The 20800-nt window shown below is 35.9% G+C and overlaps 1 protein-coding gene across 1 annotated transcript; it reads left to right on the top strand.

Moving 5' to 3' along the window:
* Window positions 1-16949: 16949 nt before the first annotated feature.
* On the top strand, window positions 16950-19348 carry LOC128025755 (pseudouridylate synthase TRUB1-like). Its single transcript, XM_052612284.1, has 8 exons — window positions 16950-17115; window positions 17269-17367; window positions 17730-17785; window positions 17885-17966; window positions 18059-18131; window positions 18234-18373; window positions 18761-18817; window positions 18920-19348. The coding sequence occupies exons 1-8, from the start codon at window positions 16956-16958 to the stop codon at window positions 19147-19149; spliced, it is 897 nt and encodes a 298-aa protein (XP_052468244.1). The 5' UTR covers window positions 16950-16955; the 3' UTR covers window positions 19150-19348.
* Window positions 19349-20800: the final 1452 nt, after the last annotated feature.

Below are 20800 nucleotides of genomic sequence, written 5' to 3'. Positions count from 1 at the left end.
GGTTGAACCCCAGGTACAAGATTAAACGTCCAGATCACTGGGGTTTATTTGTGTTGTTGGTGAAGCACCACTGAGCCCCTCCGGTGAGCTCCTTCCTGGTTTACTTAAGCAGATTACAGCCAATGTATTTTTAGTGATTATCTTCAGTGGAATGGAAAAAGAGCACCTGCGTGGGACAGTCCAAGTCATGATTTAATGATCAGACACAATGCGGATAAAAGTTGCAATATTAAAAACAGATGCATCCCGGCCTAATGCTCTGTGATTGAATGCATCTTCTAGAAGATTATAAAGTTTTACATTGAACGGTATTGAAGCCGTATATTGCAGTTTAAATCATGTGACTGGCTTTCACTGAGTCTTTTACATAATACAATGTCCTTATACTGGACTTATAATGCATAGGCTTGATTAAATTGATATTTCTGATTAAAATAAAGATCCTCTCTATAACCAAAAGCCCTTCCATCTGCACTTGTAAACCCACACCGAATAAGCATCTGCATTTTAACTGACATGTCATCAAAGCTGCTGAAGAGGACCTTGTCTGTGGTGCTTTTAGAATCACAAACGCTGCTTCGGTGTCTCATATGTACTGAGACACTAATATCATTTACGTACACATTTATGTGTACGCCAATTATTTGCAAAGCCATAAAGGGTTATCTCCACTGTTACTGTCAGAGCTGATGGCTGTTATATTAAAATGCTAATTTTCATTGAGGTGGTTAAAATGGTCATTTATTCAAATGATCACATCAGCAGAAAGTGTGCGATACTTTTTGTTCGATAGACTTAAGTTTATGACTCCTATCTCTCTCTCAAACATGCACAGCACAGCAATGAAACACTTAAAACACACACTTTAAAGGGACTTTTTTTCTTCTAATTTTTTCCTTCAATGGAATAGATGATATTTTATCATAAGGTATAAGAACAGGATGAGAATTATAAGGGTGTTTGGTGAATCTCACTTCAAATCTGTGGGTTTTAGTCTCTGTTAGCTTTGGAGTCATTTATATGTTAGTACAACCCTAATTTTAGCAGATATACACATTTATATTCAGTCTTCGGAGTATATTATTAAATTCATTAAACGTACCATTCATAGACACACACTAATGTCAACACATCAATAAAACAGCAATGCACTGCCACTGAATGAGTTATTCATATTAAGAGTCATTCATATTCACATGAACAGTTACTCAAACTGTTCATAAGTAATGTTACAGTGCAGTATTCCTGAATTAAAATAGGTTATGCATTCTTTCACACATATATTGTCTAACATGCTGTAAAAACTTGCGTTGTTCAACATTTCAGGACTTAAACTTCCTTTTTTAATAGAATATACATCAACACAGAAGCTGATACACCACATGGAGGGACAATTCACCCCAATGAATATGTGACGGCTCACTTTTCATCTAAATCTCCTCACCTGTCTGTGTCCTTGTGCATTAAGATAATGACTATGACATTACAGATGCATACAGCTCACCAGCCTCGTATGATCCAGGTGGAGGTTATGTGAGCAAGGAGACAATGTAATATATAATCACCGTTAATGACAGAGTACAACATAGTGCCCAGGCCACCTATGTCTCCTTCCAGAGGGGCTTTTTGAGGGAGTCACATATGCATAATCACCACTTTAGCCTCGGGGAGATGACTATAGTCTACCTACTGTGAGCCAAAAAGCATTTGTCAGCTATGCTAGAGCACACTACATAGATGCATGAGCACAGAATCAATCTGGAAAGTGTGTGTTGAGGCACTTTAAAAGTGCAATGTGTAATTTCTGCAAGACTAGCAACAATGATTATGCCTTTCTCACAGAAAGTTCAGGGGCATATGTAGAAATGTCTCAACTTGAGATACACACACACATTCTTTTAATACTACGAGACACTATTAAAGCTGCAGTAGGTAACTTTTGTAAAAATATATTTTTTACATATTTGTTAAATCTGTCATTATGTCCTGACAGTAGAATATGAGACAGATAATCTGTGAAAAAATCAAGCTCCTCTGGCTCCTCCCAGTGCTCCTATTGCCATTTGCAGAAATACACCGCTCCCGGTAAGAAACAACCAATCAGAGCTGCGGTCCGTAACTTTGTTTGTGTTCAAAATGTAGAAAAATGTATATAATAAGTGAGTACACCATGAATCCGTTTTCCAAACCGTGTTTTTAGCTTGTCCTGAATCACTAGGGTGCACCTATAATAAGTGTTTATATTCGGACTATTTTAGATTGCTTCGGGGATACCGCGGCGGAGTAACCCAGCACCTTTGTGATTCTTCATAGACATAAACAGAGAGAAGTAGTTCCGGCTACAATGTTCTTCCGCAAGACGCAAGCAGTTCTGTTTATTAACCGCTAGAGCGTCAAAAGTTACCTACCGCAGCTTTAAGCTCCAAATGGTCTATTTTAGAATAAGGATAATGGCATTATTTGAGTGATGGCTCAAAGCACATAGACAAACTAAACAACAAAATCTATTGTGAAGCCTATTAAAGAAAATAGAACCCAGTATCAGCAATGCACCATTTAAACAAGCTAAATTACATTTCTATCATTTTAATATATGAATCCCTTTATGTTACAAGCATTCAAATGCTTGAAATGCCTCACATGGCAGAGCAGAGAGGCAGATTAAGTCCTGCTGACATTTCAGTGTTGTCATTCACTCTCTGGCTGTGCTGAACAACACCACAGAGTATCCATTACCTCTGTCCCACCCTTCACAGTCCACAACATGAAGGTTAAACCAATACACAGTGATGAGACAAATGTGAGCGAGAGGTGAAGAAATGAATGCTAAACTCTATTTATTCACATCTTAATTTTTTCCTTCATTCTTAGGTATTTTAAAGAGTTTTTAGCTTTCAGTCTACAGCACAGGTACCTTTACCAAATCATACTGTAGACTCCAGTGTAAATGTATATGCATGTATGTACACATGTGTATGTATATTTTTAAATACTTTTTTATACAATATTAATAAATTATATATACTGTTCAAAAGTTTGGGGTTGGTAATTTTTTTTAAAATAAGTCTCTTTAGCTCACCAGAGCTACATTATTCAATCAAAAATACAGCAAAATAGTACATTATTACATTTTAAAATAATTGTTATATATATGCAACACTACCAACAGTGCATTTTAAAATGTAGATATATTAATAACAGTGACTGGTTTAGTTAACAGTGACTGGTTTAGTTAACAAGGGCCAAAGAGCACCATCTACTGTCCAATTCATTCCAATTACCCTGAGAAACAGCAACATGAGGTGGTGAATTAGACAAGAATAATAATCATCAAGCATACTGACAACAGTTAGGTAGGAGCAGTACAGTAGGTAAAAGTATTCTGGATTTTCTGACAGGAGAAGAAGCCACTGCTGAACACGTGATGTTCAGTCACCTTTGTGTGATGCGAAATTTTCTTCTTTGTCCACACTATGGCCTATTACACATATGTTATGATCCAGGCAAGATCAACAAAATCGGGCAGCTAATCTGACCCGAGAAGTGCTCAGGGGCTTGTGCACATATTTGGAAGCTGAACCTCCTTTTGCTACCGGCCCTTCCATCCATCTTGCCATTCTTACACTTGACCAATCAAGTTGCTGCAGAAAGGATGTGCTATCCAGCTCATGATGGGACATAATACTGGATCTGCTCCGGCTCCTTTTGAAGGAATGTTATTAAACCAACCATGCATGGTCTAATAACCTTCCTCCAAAACATCAAACAATACTCCCTTTCATCGCCATTCAGGCCCATGTCTCATTGCATAACATTTCTCTATGTGGCGTATAGAGTTTATCATGACAAGAGTAAATCACTTCATAGATGAATGCAGGAAATGTAATCATGAGCATCATGATGAGAAACCCTGACATTTATAACATCCATTCACAATGCATAAAGATTTCAATCTCTCCCATTTTGAGTCTAAACATCAAAATCATCAGACGGACAAATGCAGCACTATGAATACTTTAATGGCTGTACAATGTAAACATCACAAAGTATGTGAAAACATTAATATGTTAGGGTAAGATGGGGAAGATGACACTCTTAAATATAACATATTTAGATTTAGATTTGATGATGCATTTGCCAATGTGTTATAAATAACAGCTATTAAATATAGAACATTTACTAATTTACTTACTAGCACAAAATATAAAAACAATCAAAGTGTACTGTGGTAAAATGGAACCCTACCTTGGGCAAAATTGTTTAAGAATAATTAATTTTAAATGTAGATATATTAATTAAAACCGAACACCAGTAAAAGAGATCCATCTGAAATACAATTCTACGATTGTTAAAAAAAGGAATCATAGAATACAAATGTAGGAAAAATATTGTTGTGTAAAATAATGTAAAATACTGTGTATAGTATTTCATTTTTAATTAAATGAGCTACTTGCTGTTTCTTTGTAATAATTTTTCTGAAATGTACTCAGCAATTTCTTTTTATTTCACTTCGAAATAAAAACAATATTTTGTACTCAACAAAATAAATTATGACCACAAATACAAATACAAATAGAAACAAAATACTTTAATATGTACATTTAAAAACTTGTCACAAATCACTATTTTCCAGAGGCACAAAATGAATAGTTTATCTCAAAACTGTTATGACTGATTCAATCTATCAAATGTTGATATTAGGATGAAATTACAAAATGTAGTGGGTATTTTACCCTATCTGACCTTAATAAATGCAAGTTATTTTAGGCTCAGTTTTGAATAACTGCTAACTGTTTTGCTCCCCCTAGCTGCACAACTGAAAACATGTTACACATGAAACCCAGGGCCAAAAATACTGCAAATCTAATCCAATCAAACACAGTCCACTGCACACTGTGGAAATTCCCAACTCAAGATCCACTTCAGAGTATAGCATGCACGCGCTGCCAGTGCAGTCTTCATACTGTAAACCCAATGTTGGAGGTGTCATAAACTTAACATTTAGATGGCAATAATGAAGAGCTTGTCTTATTGTAATTTGACAACTTATGTGATCCAGAGTAGAAAAATATTTAAATACCACTCTGGATTGTGTCTCAAATATTACAAATGAAGTCGAAAACTCAAAATGCTTGGAGTGTTTCTGTTTTTTCTGGCTGTGCTGTTCGAGCCTAATTCAGCATCCCTGAAGGTATTTTATTCCAAAGGAATTGCATTAGCGATTACAACCATGAGTGCAGAAAAATGTAAAATGTATGTTCATCTTCGCTGAGAAATCCAGAACAAGATGCATGTGATATTTTATGACATGGAGCTGGACGTGTTTCTTCACACTGTGCGGATTGAATTACTACATCCCAGCTTTGTTTCTCATACACAGGCTTGCAAACAGATGCATGCTCTCCATGAGCAATAAAGTTGAAGTGTAATGTGTGACACCACCCATGGGCTATCAAGAGTCTGATATTGATACTGATTAAACTCATTATGAATCGCAACACTGCAAAAGTAGGCATGTGTCACATCTGTTCAGGGTTCAAAATGTAAAAACACACACTCTGATGAACACCCACAGAGAGAGACCGTGAGAAAGAGGAAGAAAAAGAGAGTCTTGTCTACCTTCCGCTAAATGGTTACACCTGAGAGAATATTGTAACAACAAAACCTCCTGCTTTTAGTCTTCAACAATTGCTCCGTCAGTGTTCATTGGACTCACTTGAAGAGGAAATGTTGGGGAAATTCTTTTACAATGTCGTAATCCTTTCCAGAGTTTTTATTTTTTTGTGTATTTTTTTTCCCCTCTGTATTTTAAGTGAGGCTGGTTTGAGATATATTCCTGAAGATTATAGTCTACCGTGCTAACAGACCGGCCCACGGTTTCAGATGGTGCTTGGAAACATCATAGGGGTGTTTATTTGTCTGGACGACCTTCAAACCTTTTCCCAACATCAGAATCAAACCTTAAGAGCCCTCTCAGCCCTTAAGAGAGTCCCATTATAGACTCACAAGCACCAGAGCAAAAAGCACCAAAATCTCTGGAGAGAACAAGGTGCAAGCGAGCGAGACAAAAATAAATCTAACCCTGTGTCCCAACCAGGTGTGAGACCACTAGCAACAAGCACTGCATGTGAAAAGGCTGCATAACACACCCAGTCTGAACATATTTGATGATAAATGTTACAGTATGTGGAGGAGAATTTAAACTACAACTGAGAATGTACGGTAGGCGGGGCTCCCCAGAAAAAAATCATTCCATTTATTAAAATATGAATTCAAAAATAATGTTGTAAATTGATAAATATCTTAACAATTAAATTAAATGAACAAATATACATATTTAAACTTGCTTAATTTAATTCAAATGTATTACATTTAATAAATTAATAATAAACAAGATACGCATTTTAAAGCATTAATTTAAAAAAAAATTAAATTCATTTATTTTAAGACATGAGCCTTAAATACGTCTATTGATTTGTCCCTTTGAAAAGTGATTTATTCAAATAAATTTTTATTTTTGAACAAATACACTGATAATTGATTTCTTTATAAAAAAATTTAAATAGCACTCAAAAGTGCTATTTGCTTGTTACAACTGGTTAGGGCAAAATTTATGAAAAAAATAAATCTTCCATTTTATTGCTATGTGCCCGGTTAGGCGGACACTGTATAAAAGCATCTCTGTATAATAGCATGTATCTGAAATACGCCTTAACACCAGAGCATTAAAAGCTTTGAGTGGGTTCATAACTCAAAAATCTATTTGCTGATGCGCCATTTAGTATGCCGCTGCAAGAAGCAGAGTTTATAAAATAAGTGACAGCAAAATACAGGATCATGTGCAGTGACTGGATATACTTTAAGAAGAGTGTGACGGGGAAAGAAAGCTCTCTCAGGGTCAATCACACAAAGAGACTGTATGTTAGCAGCAGCTCTACAGTGATGTCAGGTAGCCACTGGCGATGACCTTGTCATACACACAGCACTATTCATTTGGCATCATGCTCTCTTTCACTAATGTAAGCAAACTTAAATGGAAAAGCATCTGTAATATATATATATATATATATATATATATATATATATATATATATATATATATATATATATGTTTATACACACACACACACACACACACACACACACAATGGCAATTTAGAAAGAAGTATTATTTATTAATTAACTATTTTAGCAATGTACAAATGTTTCTATTTGAATATATGTGAACATAATTTATGCTTATGATGGCAAAGCAGAATTTTCTGAATTATTCTGGTATGGCGATTTGCTGCTCAAGAATAATTTCTTATTATTATCAATGTTGAAAACAGTTGTGCTATACCTAATGTTTTTGTGGAAACTGTGATACACTGCCATTCAAATGTTTGCAATAAGTAAGATAAAAAAAAGAATAATTATACTTTTTATTTAATTAAGGGTTCATTAAACTATATATTCTATGTTTTCTTTTTTGTATATTCCATGTTAACTCCCAAGGCCAGTTTAATTAGCTTTGTAGCTTATGGTTTCTTCATTAAAAATAAAAATAAAAATCATGTGGATGAAGGATGAAATAGAGAGAGAAAATGGTCAACTAAAATATGAAAAAATAAAAATAAAAAGTGTAACATTCAAATATAACCCTTTTTCAAAAGCCCTGACAGTGTGGTGTCAGTGTGCATCATTCAGGCAGGCCTGATCATTCTCTGAGCTGGAGGGGGCTTTAAAATAACACATTCAGACACTGCAAGCAAGCTAAAATGCCTCGACAAATGCTCCACATATCTTAAATTTGACTTTGAGAGAGTCCCCTTAGCAACAGTTGTGGTATCAAAAGGTCAGTTCCTATATCCCGTGGGTTAACAGAAAGCTGGGTAAACATGAGAGCCCAACAAAGTGTTAGAAACACACAGGGCACTGGCCTCCGGGACAAAACGGATGCTACTCTTTCAGTAATGTCTGATACTACATCTGCTGCTCCTGAGCCATAGTCTGAAAAGCTATTATTAATGCAACTGTGCCCTGCTAAGATGTAATTAATGCGATTCCTTCTGCTCTTACTGCAGGTGGTCTTCTTGGATGCAGCAATTAAGCCCGTATACTGCTGTGTCCTTGTACATGACCCACAAACCCACTGCAAGGAAAACTGCAAATATTTCTCCCACAATATTGCTCAAAGGTTGCCAGATCTTTCCATTCTAATCGGATTCTGTCTTCAGTTTATGTTAAGTGGATGTCCATGCATCAGTATTCATAAGAAGGTCAATTAGGACTACATGATTATTACTGGGATGTACTAAAACAACATTAAGAGTATATTTGATAGCGGTCTCAATTTGAGACAAATACATTTTTTTGAAGGAAAGCATAACTGTTATGGTATGGTTGCACAATTGCACACACATAGTTTTTTTATGGAAAATATTGCTCAAGTTATCAGTTATTGCATTCACCACGATAAACAATGAATGTCATAATTTTCTTGTAGACACTTTTTTATGGACTATTGTTTAATATCAGATATTATTCCTTTAAATTAGTATTTTTCTCCTTTCAGTTGTGTTTGCCTTGATTATGGTTTTTAGACATGTTACTGCATAATTTAGCCATTTCTTGTTAAAATGAAAGAAAACCCACGGATAAAAGGCTTTGCAAATGTCAAAATTCACCACCCTTGTAAGAATAATATACAAAGTATTTATGATTTATTTAAACAAACCCACTCGTTCACCCAAATCTCTAGTTACTAAATCTAAAGCAACAGTAAGGGTGGCAAAGCTTAGCGGAGCGCCAGTTTTTTCTTAAAAAAATGAAACAGAAAAAAGAGCGGAAAAAACTCTCCTATGAGAAAAGAAGGAAAGGAGAGAGAGCTGCTTTCTGATGTAATAAAGTATGTAAAAACAGATGGTCTGAAAATGCAATAAATTGGATGATTGCGCAATTTAAACCATGGCCAAAGGGGACGCTTTGCACACTCTCATTGATTTTCCCTTGACTTCTTTTGCTGCTTGATACTGAGCTAATAACACTTTCGGTACTAAACATAACCTCAATAAATAAATAAATAAGAATAATAAATTATTTCTGATTTCCTAAAGAAACATTATGTATGTTTCTTTAGCCATTTCTTCACTGAGATTGTTGGATTAGGTTATTTCAGGTTTATGTTTTTTATTGTAGAGCACAATGATCCTTTGTTTTGAGAGTGATCTCTAGGTCTACTTTTAGCCACATCTTCTACAATAACACAGGAACTAATAGGGACAAAAGTCGTCTGGTAGCCAGTAATATCAGCAGCCCTTTCCCCTACTGGTCTTAACTAGACTACCGTCTACAAAGTGAAATAAACTAAGGAAAGCAAACCGGCTTTGACATAAACCAGGCATCAGGAGAATGTGGCCTAAAACATTTCAGCAAATGCACAGTAAGATAAATTCCCAGTTGAAGCTGAGCATTTATTCTGTAGGCTCTCGAGTGGCTCTGGAGCTGAGCGCAGATGAAGCATTCATCAGGATGGCGATTTTTTTTAGCGCAGAAGCACAGAATCAGCAGCCCACAGGGAATACAAAGCTCAGGAGTATGTGGTCAGCTGGAATCAGAATGATGGGCTCCATCTGGTGCTCACACACCTGCAAGTTATATATACATATATATATATATATATATATATATATATATATATATATATATATATATATATAGTATATATGTGTGTGTGTGTGTGTGTGTTTACACTGTACATACATAGTAGCAGTGTTAATTTCGTTGACTAAATATTTTCGTCATTATTTTCGTCACGAATATATTTTTGCTGACGAAAACGAAACGAAAACTAAAATAGAAGGCACTGATGGAGACTAAAACTATGACTAAATTGATTGACATTATCGTCAACGAATAAAGGACGAGACGAAAATAGACTGTGACGAAAATCAAATCAGCAGACGGGAGAGATGCGAGGAATGAGCAAAAGAACCGGCAAAACAGAACAGACTGCATGAGAGAAGAGAACCAATCAGAGCCTGACTTATTGAGACGTGAAGCGAAGGTTTTCAGTTTTTATGAGCTCCCGGGAAGTCGGCATTCGAAGAGGTGATAGGGACTTTAAGCAACAGCCTCTGGTGGAACGGCAACGCCATTCTGGCGTTGTATTGCGCCTGCGCGAATTTAACTGCTACTTTGTGACGTTCTAATTTAACGGTCTACTACGGGAGAACAGCTGATTTGCCAGAGTCGCTACAACGTGAGAGGTTAGGTAAATAAATGTTATGTTTTTAGACTTATTTACATCATACAATATTAAAAACTCCTCTTCTGACAAAAGATTGTCATTTAACGCCAAAAGCAATCCTTCTCTTGCTTTTTTAAATTATATATTTTTTTGGATCTCAATAAATGAATTAATGCTGCGTTGCGCTGTTCTGTTTTACCGTTGCTTAGTGACTTTTACGTTCTTGGCTACAGCGGTGTGACGGCAAACTTCCGGTCGCTGTAGCCGTTCCATTCGCAGCTGTTGCTTAAAGTCCCTACTGTCTAAAAGAGCGACAAAATGTCCACAGCTCACTTCACGTTTGACGACGAACAAAACAAAACAAAGTGTAAAGCACGCAGAGCGCTCATTCGTGGCAAGAACACAACCGATTTGAAAAGACATTTACAGACGAGCCACCCGGACATTTTCTCAAATGTAATTTTACAACGATGTTCTTTTGTTTATTGAGCTAAGCAAAATTGGAATAGTGCAGTGCGTAGATGTTGTAGCATTAAATATTACGAACTGAAAAGTACTGTAAAATAGCCCCTTCTTCAAATTAGATGCGAGCACAATACTAATACGTAATACCATGATAAATACATTTGATTAATACTAATGTTTAGTATATTTTATAATGTTCTACTTGTTGACAATATCACAAATATTTCTATATTAGTCATGTGAAACATGAATGTTCACATCCTATCATTATACATACAAATCTAGCAATATTGTAGTATTTAAAACATACAATATTGCTAGACAAATGAATACCTTATAAAATCTTGTTACTTTTTTTATCCACCTAGCTGCCAACTTATTAAATATTTACTTTAAATGTATGCACTTATTGTTCAGCTCAGCTGTAAACTTTAAGGTCCTGGACCTAACTTTATTTTTCTTTTATTGATGGTCAATTGGCAGCTAGTTATTGTTTACATTATCATGACAGTGTTTGTTGCTGCATAAAAGCTTTTGAATCGAAATAAAGACACAGTTGTGTTGAAATAAAGTTGAATTTGTGTTTTATATATTTTGGTTAAGTTTGTTTCCTATACCAGCTGTAAAAAATTGTCTAGTAAATCTGTTATTGATTTTAGTCGACTAAAATACCAAGCAATTTTAGTCGACTAAAATACCAAGCAATTTTAGTCGACTAAAATAAGACTAAAATTAAAACAAATCAGATGACTAAAACTTGACTAAAACTAAAAAGAATTATAGTCAAAAGACTAAGACTAAAACTAAATTAAAATTTCGTGTCAAAATTAACACTGCATAGTAGGGGCCGGAAGTCTAAGATAACATTGGAATTTTTGATTTTTTTATTCATTTGTTTGAGCTTTAACTTTGTTGAAAAAGGTCAGATCTTCTCATTTCTGTTGAAGAGCAAGAGCAAGATTATCACTGGATCATATTAAAATAAGGTTGATTTTGCATAACAATTTGTAATGTAATCTATTTTTTGTATTGAATGTGTTAAATGTTACTGTAAAGTATGTTAAAGCATTTCAGGCATCTCAGTGGCTGGATCCACTGCATGTATCATTTGTATGTATCAGAATGAAACGGAATGGAAAATATGCAACAGTATGACCTCTTAAATTTCCATTTAATAATTTGTGCTCTTTCCTCATAGAATTATTTGTAAAACTGCTGGAGTTTTTTAGGTAGAGTGCATTGAGATATCTGTCTCCACTGCTAAATGAGGCCCGGACTAATTCAAATTGAGGCTATCTTATAAGCACAGGGCAGTGTAAAACATGTCTAAAACAAAACCCAGTGAACAGAACACATGCAAATGTTTCTAACCCTCGTTCCCCTGGCTCCTGCCCAGCTCCTGCCATTGTTTCAGGGGGAGCCGATCCACTGATGTGGCGTCATACAGGATCTCCACGATACTTCAGAAAAAAATGCACCTCAGAAGTAGAATGGGGGAGATGGAAAGAAACAGGAAGAAATGCAGAGCGCTAAAGTACGTCATACATGGGTTTTAAGAGTTTAAATTGGTGACATAACCCAAGACTGCGAGTTTAATTCCTGCTACTGGTTCCTCCATCATCCCTTCCCCCTCTCCACTTGACCAGCTCATCCAAAGAGAGGTGACATCCTAGTTATAGGAATGTAGTGGGTCCGGGTTTGGACAGCTGAGGGCAGTTTGGGAACAGAGAGAGGCAGAGGGGCAGCTTCCTGGTGGGATCAAGCTTAATTAAGTCTGGAACAACAACTAAAGCCCTGTGGCTTTCATGAAGCTGAAACCCCAGCAATCAGCAAGCATGCTCCACTCCCACTGGTCATCCTAACAGTGGCGGGTCTGTAATGCAAAAGTCCACACAAAGAAACAGAGCTAACGGGCTTAAGATCAACATCTTGCAGTTCAAAAACTACACCTAAAATTAAGGCTTCTTAAAAAAACCATTAAACTTACTTTTGGCCTGTTTTGCACGTTTTAGACAGAATGTGAGTCTGTGCCATTAGTGAGATACTTTCTGCAGATTACATCATTAAGCCGGTAGGTTTTGAGAAATGAGTCTTGAATCAAGTGAGTCATTGAATCATTTGCTCAACTGCCTCTTAATAGACCTTTTCCATAAGAGCTTCACAGAACAGTGCCATTACCTTACATCACAAATTCAGTCTATTCTAAGATCTAATTGACTGTGTCGAAGCTATGTGCAGGAATGATTCATATTATTTATCCAGCAAATGCAACTCTGACTAAATCGGAGTGACTGAGCAGGACACAAAGAAAGCCTAGCAGTGAGCAGGACAGCAATTATGATGTGTCATTCTGCTGAAGTAAAGTGATTGTGTTTCCGTGTCTCTGAAGCAAAGTCATGACAAACAGAGTAGGTTCTATTGCAGTAGATCTCTGAGTGATCTGTCCTCCATCCTGCTCACCCCATCAAAATGGAAGACTCAGAATCTGACAGCCACTTGAAGCAATGATAAGAGACATATCTTACAGGGACTTGGATGACCTGAATTTGGACAGCGAAAAGTAGAGCAAACCTCATTTGCAATCCTCAGTCTAATCAGTCTTGAAATATCTCACAAGAAGTTATAATTTAGTATCATAATTTAAAATTATTTTCTTGTATTTTTTAACACATTAAAGGAACAGTGAGGGTGAATAAATGGTGACAGAATTCTAATTTTTGGATGACCTGTACCTTTAAGAAACACACTGAACCGTCACCAGTAAGTTTTTCCATCTCTGTTGGGAAAGAAAACAGTGGTATCACTGCTCTGATTGAAGCCCAAAGAAAAGCACGCCTTGAGAGGTTCCTACTCGCTGGATGTTGTTAGAAGCGGTTTACTTTTCAGATTCTCACATTGATTTCAGCTGACAGCTTTAACTGGGCTTCCCTAGGGGCCAACAATGATCTTGGGTGAGAGAGATGGAGATACAGAGAGAAAGAGGGAATGCACCTCAGATATATAATTAAACAATGGGGAGGATAATGAGAATCACATCAAAAAGATGTGCCAGTTAGTGTTTAATTGTTTGTTCTTTTGAATAGTGGAGAATGGAGCTAGTTGTCACACTTTTTACTTCTGCGATTATTTCTCAGGGTTTGTTTTTCAAATTACATTTTAAAGTCCTGGCTGAAAAAATAATGCAATATTTCCACCAATAAAAATACAGTCAATTTAACACAGATCAACCTTTTGAGACAACATGCCATAATAGCAGAGCATGTTGTCACAGTATATATGTTGTAAGCTGGTAAAATATAACCTGCTAATAAATAGCTTATCAAAGGCCTTTATTTATTTATTTTTTTGCTTGTGCATGCTGTTTTATGAATTGTTTCATTTACATGTATGCATTTAGCAGACACTTTTATCCAAAGCAACTTACAGGCTATACTTATACTTATACTTATTCCATAGTTTTACAGATGTCTGGTGTTGTAATTGAACTCCAGTGACCACAGTGATTAAAATGAAATGACTGGACACCTGGGAAAAGGCTTGCTGGTCTTAAAAGTTTAAAGTGAACTCTATTACTTCAGGCTATAGGGGTCGTATAGGGACATGGCAAGAAAAACATGGACTTGCACTTGAAAGTACTAGACAGAAATGCGGAGGGCACTTCACCAAAATGTAACCGTCAGAAATCAACCTCAAAAGTTAAACACACGTCAAGCCAAAATGTCAGTTACAGAAATCTTATGACCAAAACCCACCAAACCTATAAACAGAACTATTCTGCATCTACTTCAGTTTAAATTGCCGTTTTTGCCATTTAGATTTAATTCAAAAAGAAGACTGCAAAATTTGAGGAAAAGCACCATTCTTGATGAGAACAACTATAACTATAAAACACTATGTAATTAATAAGTAATTGTAAGTAATACTGGCATTCATCCACTCGAACCTCTCTAGCAGAGATAGAAAAGCAAGTCTCAGACTCGGACTGAAAACCCACTTAAATCACAAAACCTACACTTTTCAAGAACAATTTCTTAGATCCACAAGTTTTTGAACACATGCTGTAATTGTAGCACAGTCGAGGCTTATGACTGTGGCTCATTGTAGCAATGATTCTTTAAATAGATTCAGCACAACAAATCATCTGCAGTGGTTGCGGTGAGCCTGTAATAGAAGTCCAGAAACCATTCGAACTGTCAAAGCAAGAATAATAATAAGAAACATTCAGTGGGCGTATACATCTCGCATTATGATAATATGAAAGGAAGAGCATCCAACAGCAAGAGGACAAAATGCAAATAAAACACCAGTCTAATAGGCTTTGTTTCTTCTCTGTGTCCTTTCTTGAACTCAGAAAATAAGGTAATTGCTTTATTTAACCCTTCGGTTGTCTTCAAGTCATTTTATAAGTCCACAAAAAATGCACAATAAATACCACATTGCTTTTTCAATTTGAAACAGACCTTGCAAGAATATCTGAAGAAATTGTGAGAAATTATGCAATGTCGAAAGCATAATTATCCAGACAAAGGGAGACCTTTCACCAAGACTGTCTTCCAAACAAACATATTGAAATTTTATTTTAATACACTTCAGAACCAGAAAAAAAGCAAATTGTCCTTATTTTCATTCTAATCAGCTGTAGTTTAGGACAAAGGGGAGTAATAATTACAATAATGTATTACCAAACATTATGTTGAATGCAGACGCAATATATTAATGTGAATATGAATCAAAGTTTGATGACAAGTGTAGGCCTAATGTTTATCAACACATGGTATTAATCTTTATTGTATAGCTTAATGGTGTTTGTAATAACATATTTTTAAATTAAGTCCTATGATGCTTCACGTAGCATTACTAGTTTAACATGTAGTTGTCAGATTTGATATAGGCTGTGCAAAAAAAAAAACTGTTTCAGCACAGGTGTAGATGACAGTCTCAAGTTTAAAGGTAGGTTCATTCTAAGCAGAATGAAACACGTGTCAAATAGACTGTCCTCATTTGAGTACGAATATATAGGAAATTTGTCCTCGCAAATAATGCCTTTTTAAAAACTACATCAAAACTGGTTACCTCTTGTTGACATGATGCAGAATGATAAGTTGTATTTTCCTCCTGAAATAATGATGGTGGTGGTCGTGTAAAAAAAAGTTCCCCGACTTCAGATGAGCAGAAAGTGAACGAGCTCTGTGTCCACGAGCAGCGGAGCAGCTCTGGCGCTCAGCATCAGTGATCGCTTCAAAGCGAGAGAGAATAACGGGAAGCAGTGCTTACACGATGGGCGTGTCCTGCACGATAGACTGACTGCTACGGTATGTGGTTACAGTTACCGCTGAAGCACTCATACTTTGATTCCTGCTTTAATAGTAACTACTGTTTTTCTGACTTTAACAGATTGTTATGTTGCTTTTTAAGTTTTTAGCCTATATATTATCTTTCAGACCCTTTCTTTTCGAAGATTCAAGACGCACTTGATCGGTTAATATTAAATTTAAATTAAATTTAATTAAAAATTTAATTTAATTTAAAATTAATTAATTAATATGTAGCCTACCATTTAAAATGACCCATCCAAAAATGTATTAATAAACATAATTATCTATGATAAAAAATATATAATTATAAATAAGCCCACGGCCTACACGAAAACAAAGCAGTGTAATTGTTTATTCTAATATGCTACTTTAGTAGTACATATTAATAATACTTATTCTCACTGTCTTTGTCACAGACAAGCATCCGACACATTGTTTTGGTTTAGCCTGTCCTAAGTATCTAAATCTTCAGTAATATGTCGCCATCATGTGGTTTAATATTTTACTGTGAACTTGTAGCCTCGACGCATTGCACTTGGATAAGCTTCATCGATGAATATTTAATATTTAATTGATAAACTTTTATGCCGGGAGATTTGCTTATACGAATTTTTTAAATGTTAAGATCACGAGGAAGCAGCAAATTATTATATAAACATGGCCCAGCTGATCTAGAGTCAGCTTTCGCATTTCAGTTACAGTTAAGTTTTGCAGGCGGCTATGGGAAACTGATCCTAGACCTGCATTTGTGAGCTGAGCAGTACTCGTTAATTAGGTGAGATATATAATTCCTATCTGATATCATAAATAAAATACTTGTGTAAGTTGGAGGCATGAATGCAGAATATTCATCGCAACTGCTTATCAGAACTCACATTTGACTCAAACAAACGTGCTGATAGCTGTCACTCTTGAAAGAACTACAAGTACCGACCTACACGCCAATGAGGTCATCATCTCGCGCCGCGATAGCAATAAGCATGGCTATTCAGAACAGTTCACTATCCAAATTGCAGTCTTGTAATGGTATATTTGCCATATATAAGAAACAGGGACCCACCTCCGCAGATGTGTTAAACACTCTGAAGAAAGCGCTTTTAAAAGGTAGGCGCGTTTTTAATTTTTGTTTTGTTGTCTTGTGATTCATTAGGCTATTTGCAGTTGATTTCGGTCCTCTGCATTGGGGGGTTGAGATAATAACTAATAAAATAATTATAAGAGTACGTTTTATTGTGTAACTAGTTTATCCTTACACAGAGGCAGGTGTTGCAAATCCCAATCCTCGCAAAAGGAACAAGCAACCTTTAAAAATTGGCCATGGTGGCACCCTGGACAGCAATGCTTCTGGTGTACTTGGTAATTATAATCAAGGATCTTCTTCTACTGTGAAAAATTATGCAAACAAAAATATTAGAGTTAGATACATTAGACTCGTTTTGAATAATAAAATGTTCTATTCATGCAAATGGTGCAAACAGACCCCTCTCTAAAAACATCTAGAACTGAAAAGAAAAAAAACAAACTCATTTTGAGCAAACAGCTTTTTAATTATAATCTTGTAACTAAAATATACAAATGCAAATAAGTATGAAAGAAAACATGTCAATAATGCGATTTTGTTTCAATAACAAAGCATGAAACAAATAATGGTTTTGCCTGTAGAATTAAAAATATGCTATAAAATAAAATATTGAAAGAATATGATTAATGTTTTGCAGTAGTTGGAATTGGTGAAGGAACGAAGATGCTCACCACAATGCTTGCAGGATCAAAGGTAAGTATTTTCTGGGTCATATCATGTTTGTGTGTCTTTCTACATTTGTCATTCTCAAATTTGAGTACTGTAACATTAAATTCTATGGTCTTTTCATAGAAATACAGAGCTATTGGAGAGTTAGGCAAAGCAACTGATACTCTTGACGTCACAGGAAATGTTGTTGAAGAAAAGAGTTATGGTGAGATTCATGGTTTTGTGGCTGTGCTTGTGATGGGGGCATAGATCTCTTACAGAAATCAGTCTATAAAGATTAATGCTTGTTTTTCCCAGATCACATCACAAAAGAGGTTTTTGAGGAGAAGCTGAAGCAGTTTACGGGTGAAATTATGCAGGTTCCACCTCTGTAAGTCAGTTTGTTCTGTTTGATACACAATAAATTCTTCATAAACGTCTAAATGAATTAGGTTTCTTGATGTCATAGACGTTCTGATATTTGCATTTATAGATATTCGGCACTGAAGAAGGATGGCAAGCGCATGTCTGTCCTGCTCAAGCAAGGTCAAGAGGTTGAGGCTAAACCTGCACGTCCAGTCACGGTGTACAGTCTCTCTTTACAAGACTTCAGTCCGCCGTATTTCACCATAGGTTTGTCATTTTTATGCCATATTTGAAAAGACATAAGATATGATAAATATGAATAAACGTTAAATGTGATTTCTTGTACAACTACTGCATGAAGAGAGTTAAAAGAAATAGTCAAACATTTTAACTTGCTGAAAATGTACTCACGCTCAGGTAATTCAAGATGTAGATTTAGATAGATGTAGACAGAGTTTGTTTCTTCGTCAGAACACATTTGGAGAAATTTAGCATTAAAACATTTGCTCACCAATGGTTCCTCTTGAGTGAATGGGTGCTTTCATCAGCTGATGGCAGCCATTCACTGCGGATGATTCATTCATGTAAAAACATATTTTATAAAAAAATTATGTCATGCTGAACAGCATTTCAATGTACTTTTTGTATATACAGATGTTGAGTGTGGAGGTGGGTTTTATGTGAGAAGCTTGGTTGATGATCTTGCAAAAGGTAGCACTCTAGAGATATTTATTTCTTTTAATATTACCCTCAAACATAAACATTTTATTTACTTGACATAATAATCTGATTTTCCCTGCTGTACCCCCACAGCTCTATCATCCTGTGCTCATATCAAGGAACTCAGTCGGACCAAGCAGGGTCAGTTCACACTGGAAGAGCATGCATTGAAGGAGGATCGCTGGACTTTGACAGATATCTCCCAGGCTCTGCAGCCTTGCCCAAAGCCATCAGGGCAACAGAAGAATGCCAAGAAAACAAAATCAAAGCATATGCCCACCCCATCTGAATCTAAGGGTGACGATGGAAATACAAACGATTAAATGATGAACAAATTACATTCTCACTGAAAGAACTGTAGGAAACTGCAGTGTTATTGTGACAAAACATGACTTGGCACTGTTATTATTTGTGTGAGCCCAAACGTGCTGTAGGTAATGGGCTTTTGTGTTCTTTGTTTTTTTATTTTATTTTTTTTTATTACACATTGACAAGCTATTAAAGTTTATTATAGATTATTAATGCATTTTGATTTCACTTAATGATAAAGAAAAAAATATGCTTGAAAATATAATTATTTTGGTTTGTTAATAAATACAGTACCTATTTCATTTAATTTCTATGTATGGAGCCAAAAGAGTCTCAATAAAGATAAATGCACACACTTCATTCACATATGCACACACAGGATACACAAATGCGCACAAACATTTTTAAAGCATAGAAGATTCACAAATGCATACAAAATTCAGAAATACACACACAATTCAGAAATGCAAACAACATTTACAAATGCACTCAAGATTCACAAATGCACAGAACAAGATTCAGAAATGTATTTCTGATGCACACACACATATATCTTGATTTACAAACTGCTTGCGGTCTGTGAACTTCACTGCATTTGTGTGTGAATTTTGAGACTCCCCTGACTTGACTCTACACACAAATGCCTTTTTTTAAAACGGAATGATCTGCAACCAATCAGATATCTCCCTTGTTTTAGCCAATCACAAGAATGCACCCCACGTGGGGGATTGTTTACTTATGAGCCAATCAGCGAACGACTCACTTTCCTCAGCGAACTATTCACTTTCCTCGCGCAGCGAACGACTCACTTTCCTCACGCAGCCGGCGACCCACTTTTCGCAGCAGGAGACTCACTTTCCGATAGTCACTTTCCTAAGCGAACGACTCACTTTCCTAGCGAACGACTCACTTTCCTCATCGAACGATTCACTTTCCTCACGAGTCACGCAGCGAACGATTCACTTTCCTCATGCAGCCGGCGGCTCACTTTGCGCAGCCGGAGAGTCACTTTCCTCCTGCAGTGGACCACTGACTCTCTCTTCATGTAGGGACCGAATTATTATAATTAAAGTGACTTCTATATTGCATCCAAAAGAATATTTAGATATATTTAAATATTCAAAAAGGTGTATTTTTTTTTCTTTCATTAAAATATTTCAATAAAATTAAATAATTGCCTATTGCAAATTTATGAATCCATGGTTAACTTTTTTTCTGCAGTCACTGGGCTATATGTATTGAGACATTGATACATTTATATAAAAAATATAAAAAAGTAAACCTGAATTGTAATCTAAACATCTGTATTTTCATACAATTTCATGTAGGCTTTAATATGCAGCACCACAGGCATATCATGCTGTGTGAAAGCATTCATGTGATTGGCTTATAAGTAAACAATCCCCCACGTGGAGTGCGTTCTTGTGATTGGCTAAAAGAAGGGAGATATCTGATTGGTTGCTGACAATTCCTTGTTTAAAAAAAAAAGCATTTGTGTGTAGAGTCAAGTCAGGGGAGTCTCAAAATTCACACACAAATGCAGTGAAGTTCACAGACCGCAAGCAGTTTGTAAATCAAGATATATGAGTGTGTGCATCAGAAATGCATTTCTGAATCTTGTTCTGTGCATTTGTGAATCTTGAGTGCATTTGTAAATGTTGTTTG

The sequence above is a fragment of the Carassius gibelio genome, chromosome A12 (genome assembly GCF_023724105.1).
Source record: "Carassius gibelio isolate Cgi1373 ecotype wild population from Czech Republic chromosome A12, carGib1.2-hapl.c, whole genome shotgun sequence".
Lineage (NCBI taxonomy): Eukaryota > Metazoa > Chordata > Actinopteri > Cypriniformes > Cyprinidae > Carassius > Carassius gibelio.
This window is presented reverse-complemented; position numbering and strand designations above follow the sequence as displayed.

Bases quoted from the DNA above. Each gene is read 5' to 3' on its own strand.
- LOC128025755 (XM_052612284.1), top strand. From the start codon at position 16,956: ATGAGGTCATCATCTCGCGCCGCGATAGCAATAAGCATGGCTATTCAG. The intron at 17,786-17,884 runs GTAAGTATTTTC...GTCTTTTCATAG, and splicing joins CAATGCTTGCAGGATCAAAG to AAATACAGAGCTATTGGAGA. The intron at 17,967-18,058 runs GTGAGATTCATG...TGTTTTTCCCAG, and splicing joins TGTTGAAGAAAAGAGTTATG to ATCACATCACAAAAGAGGTT.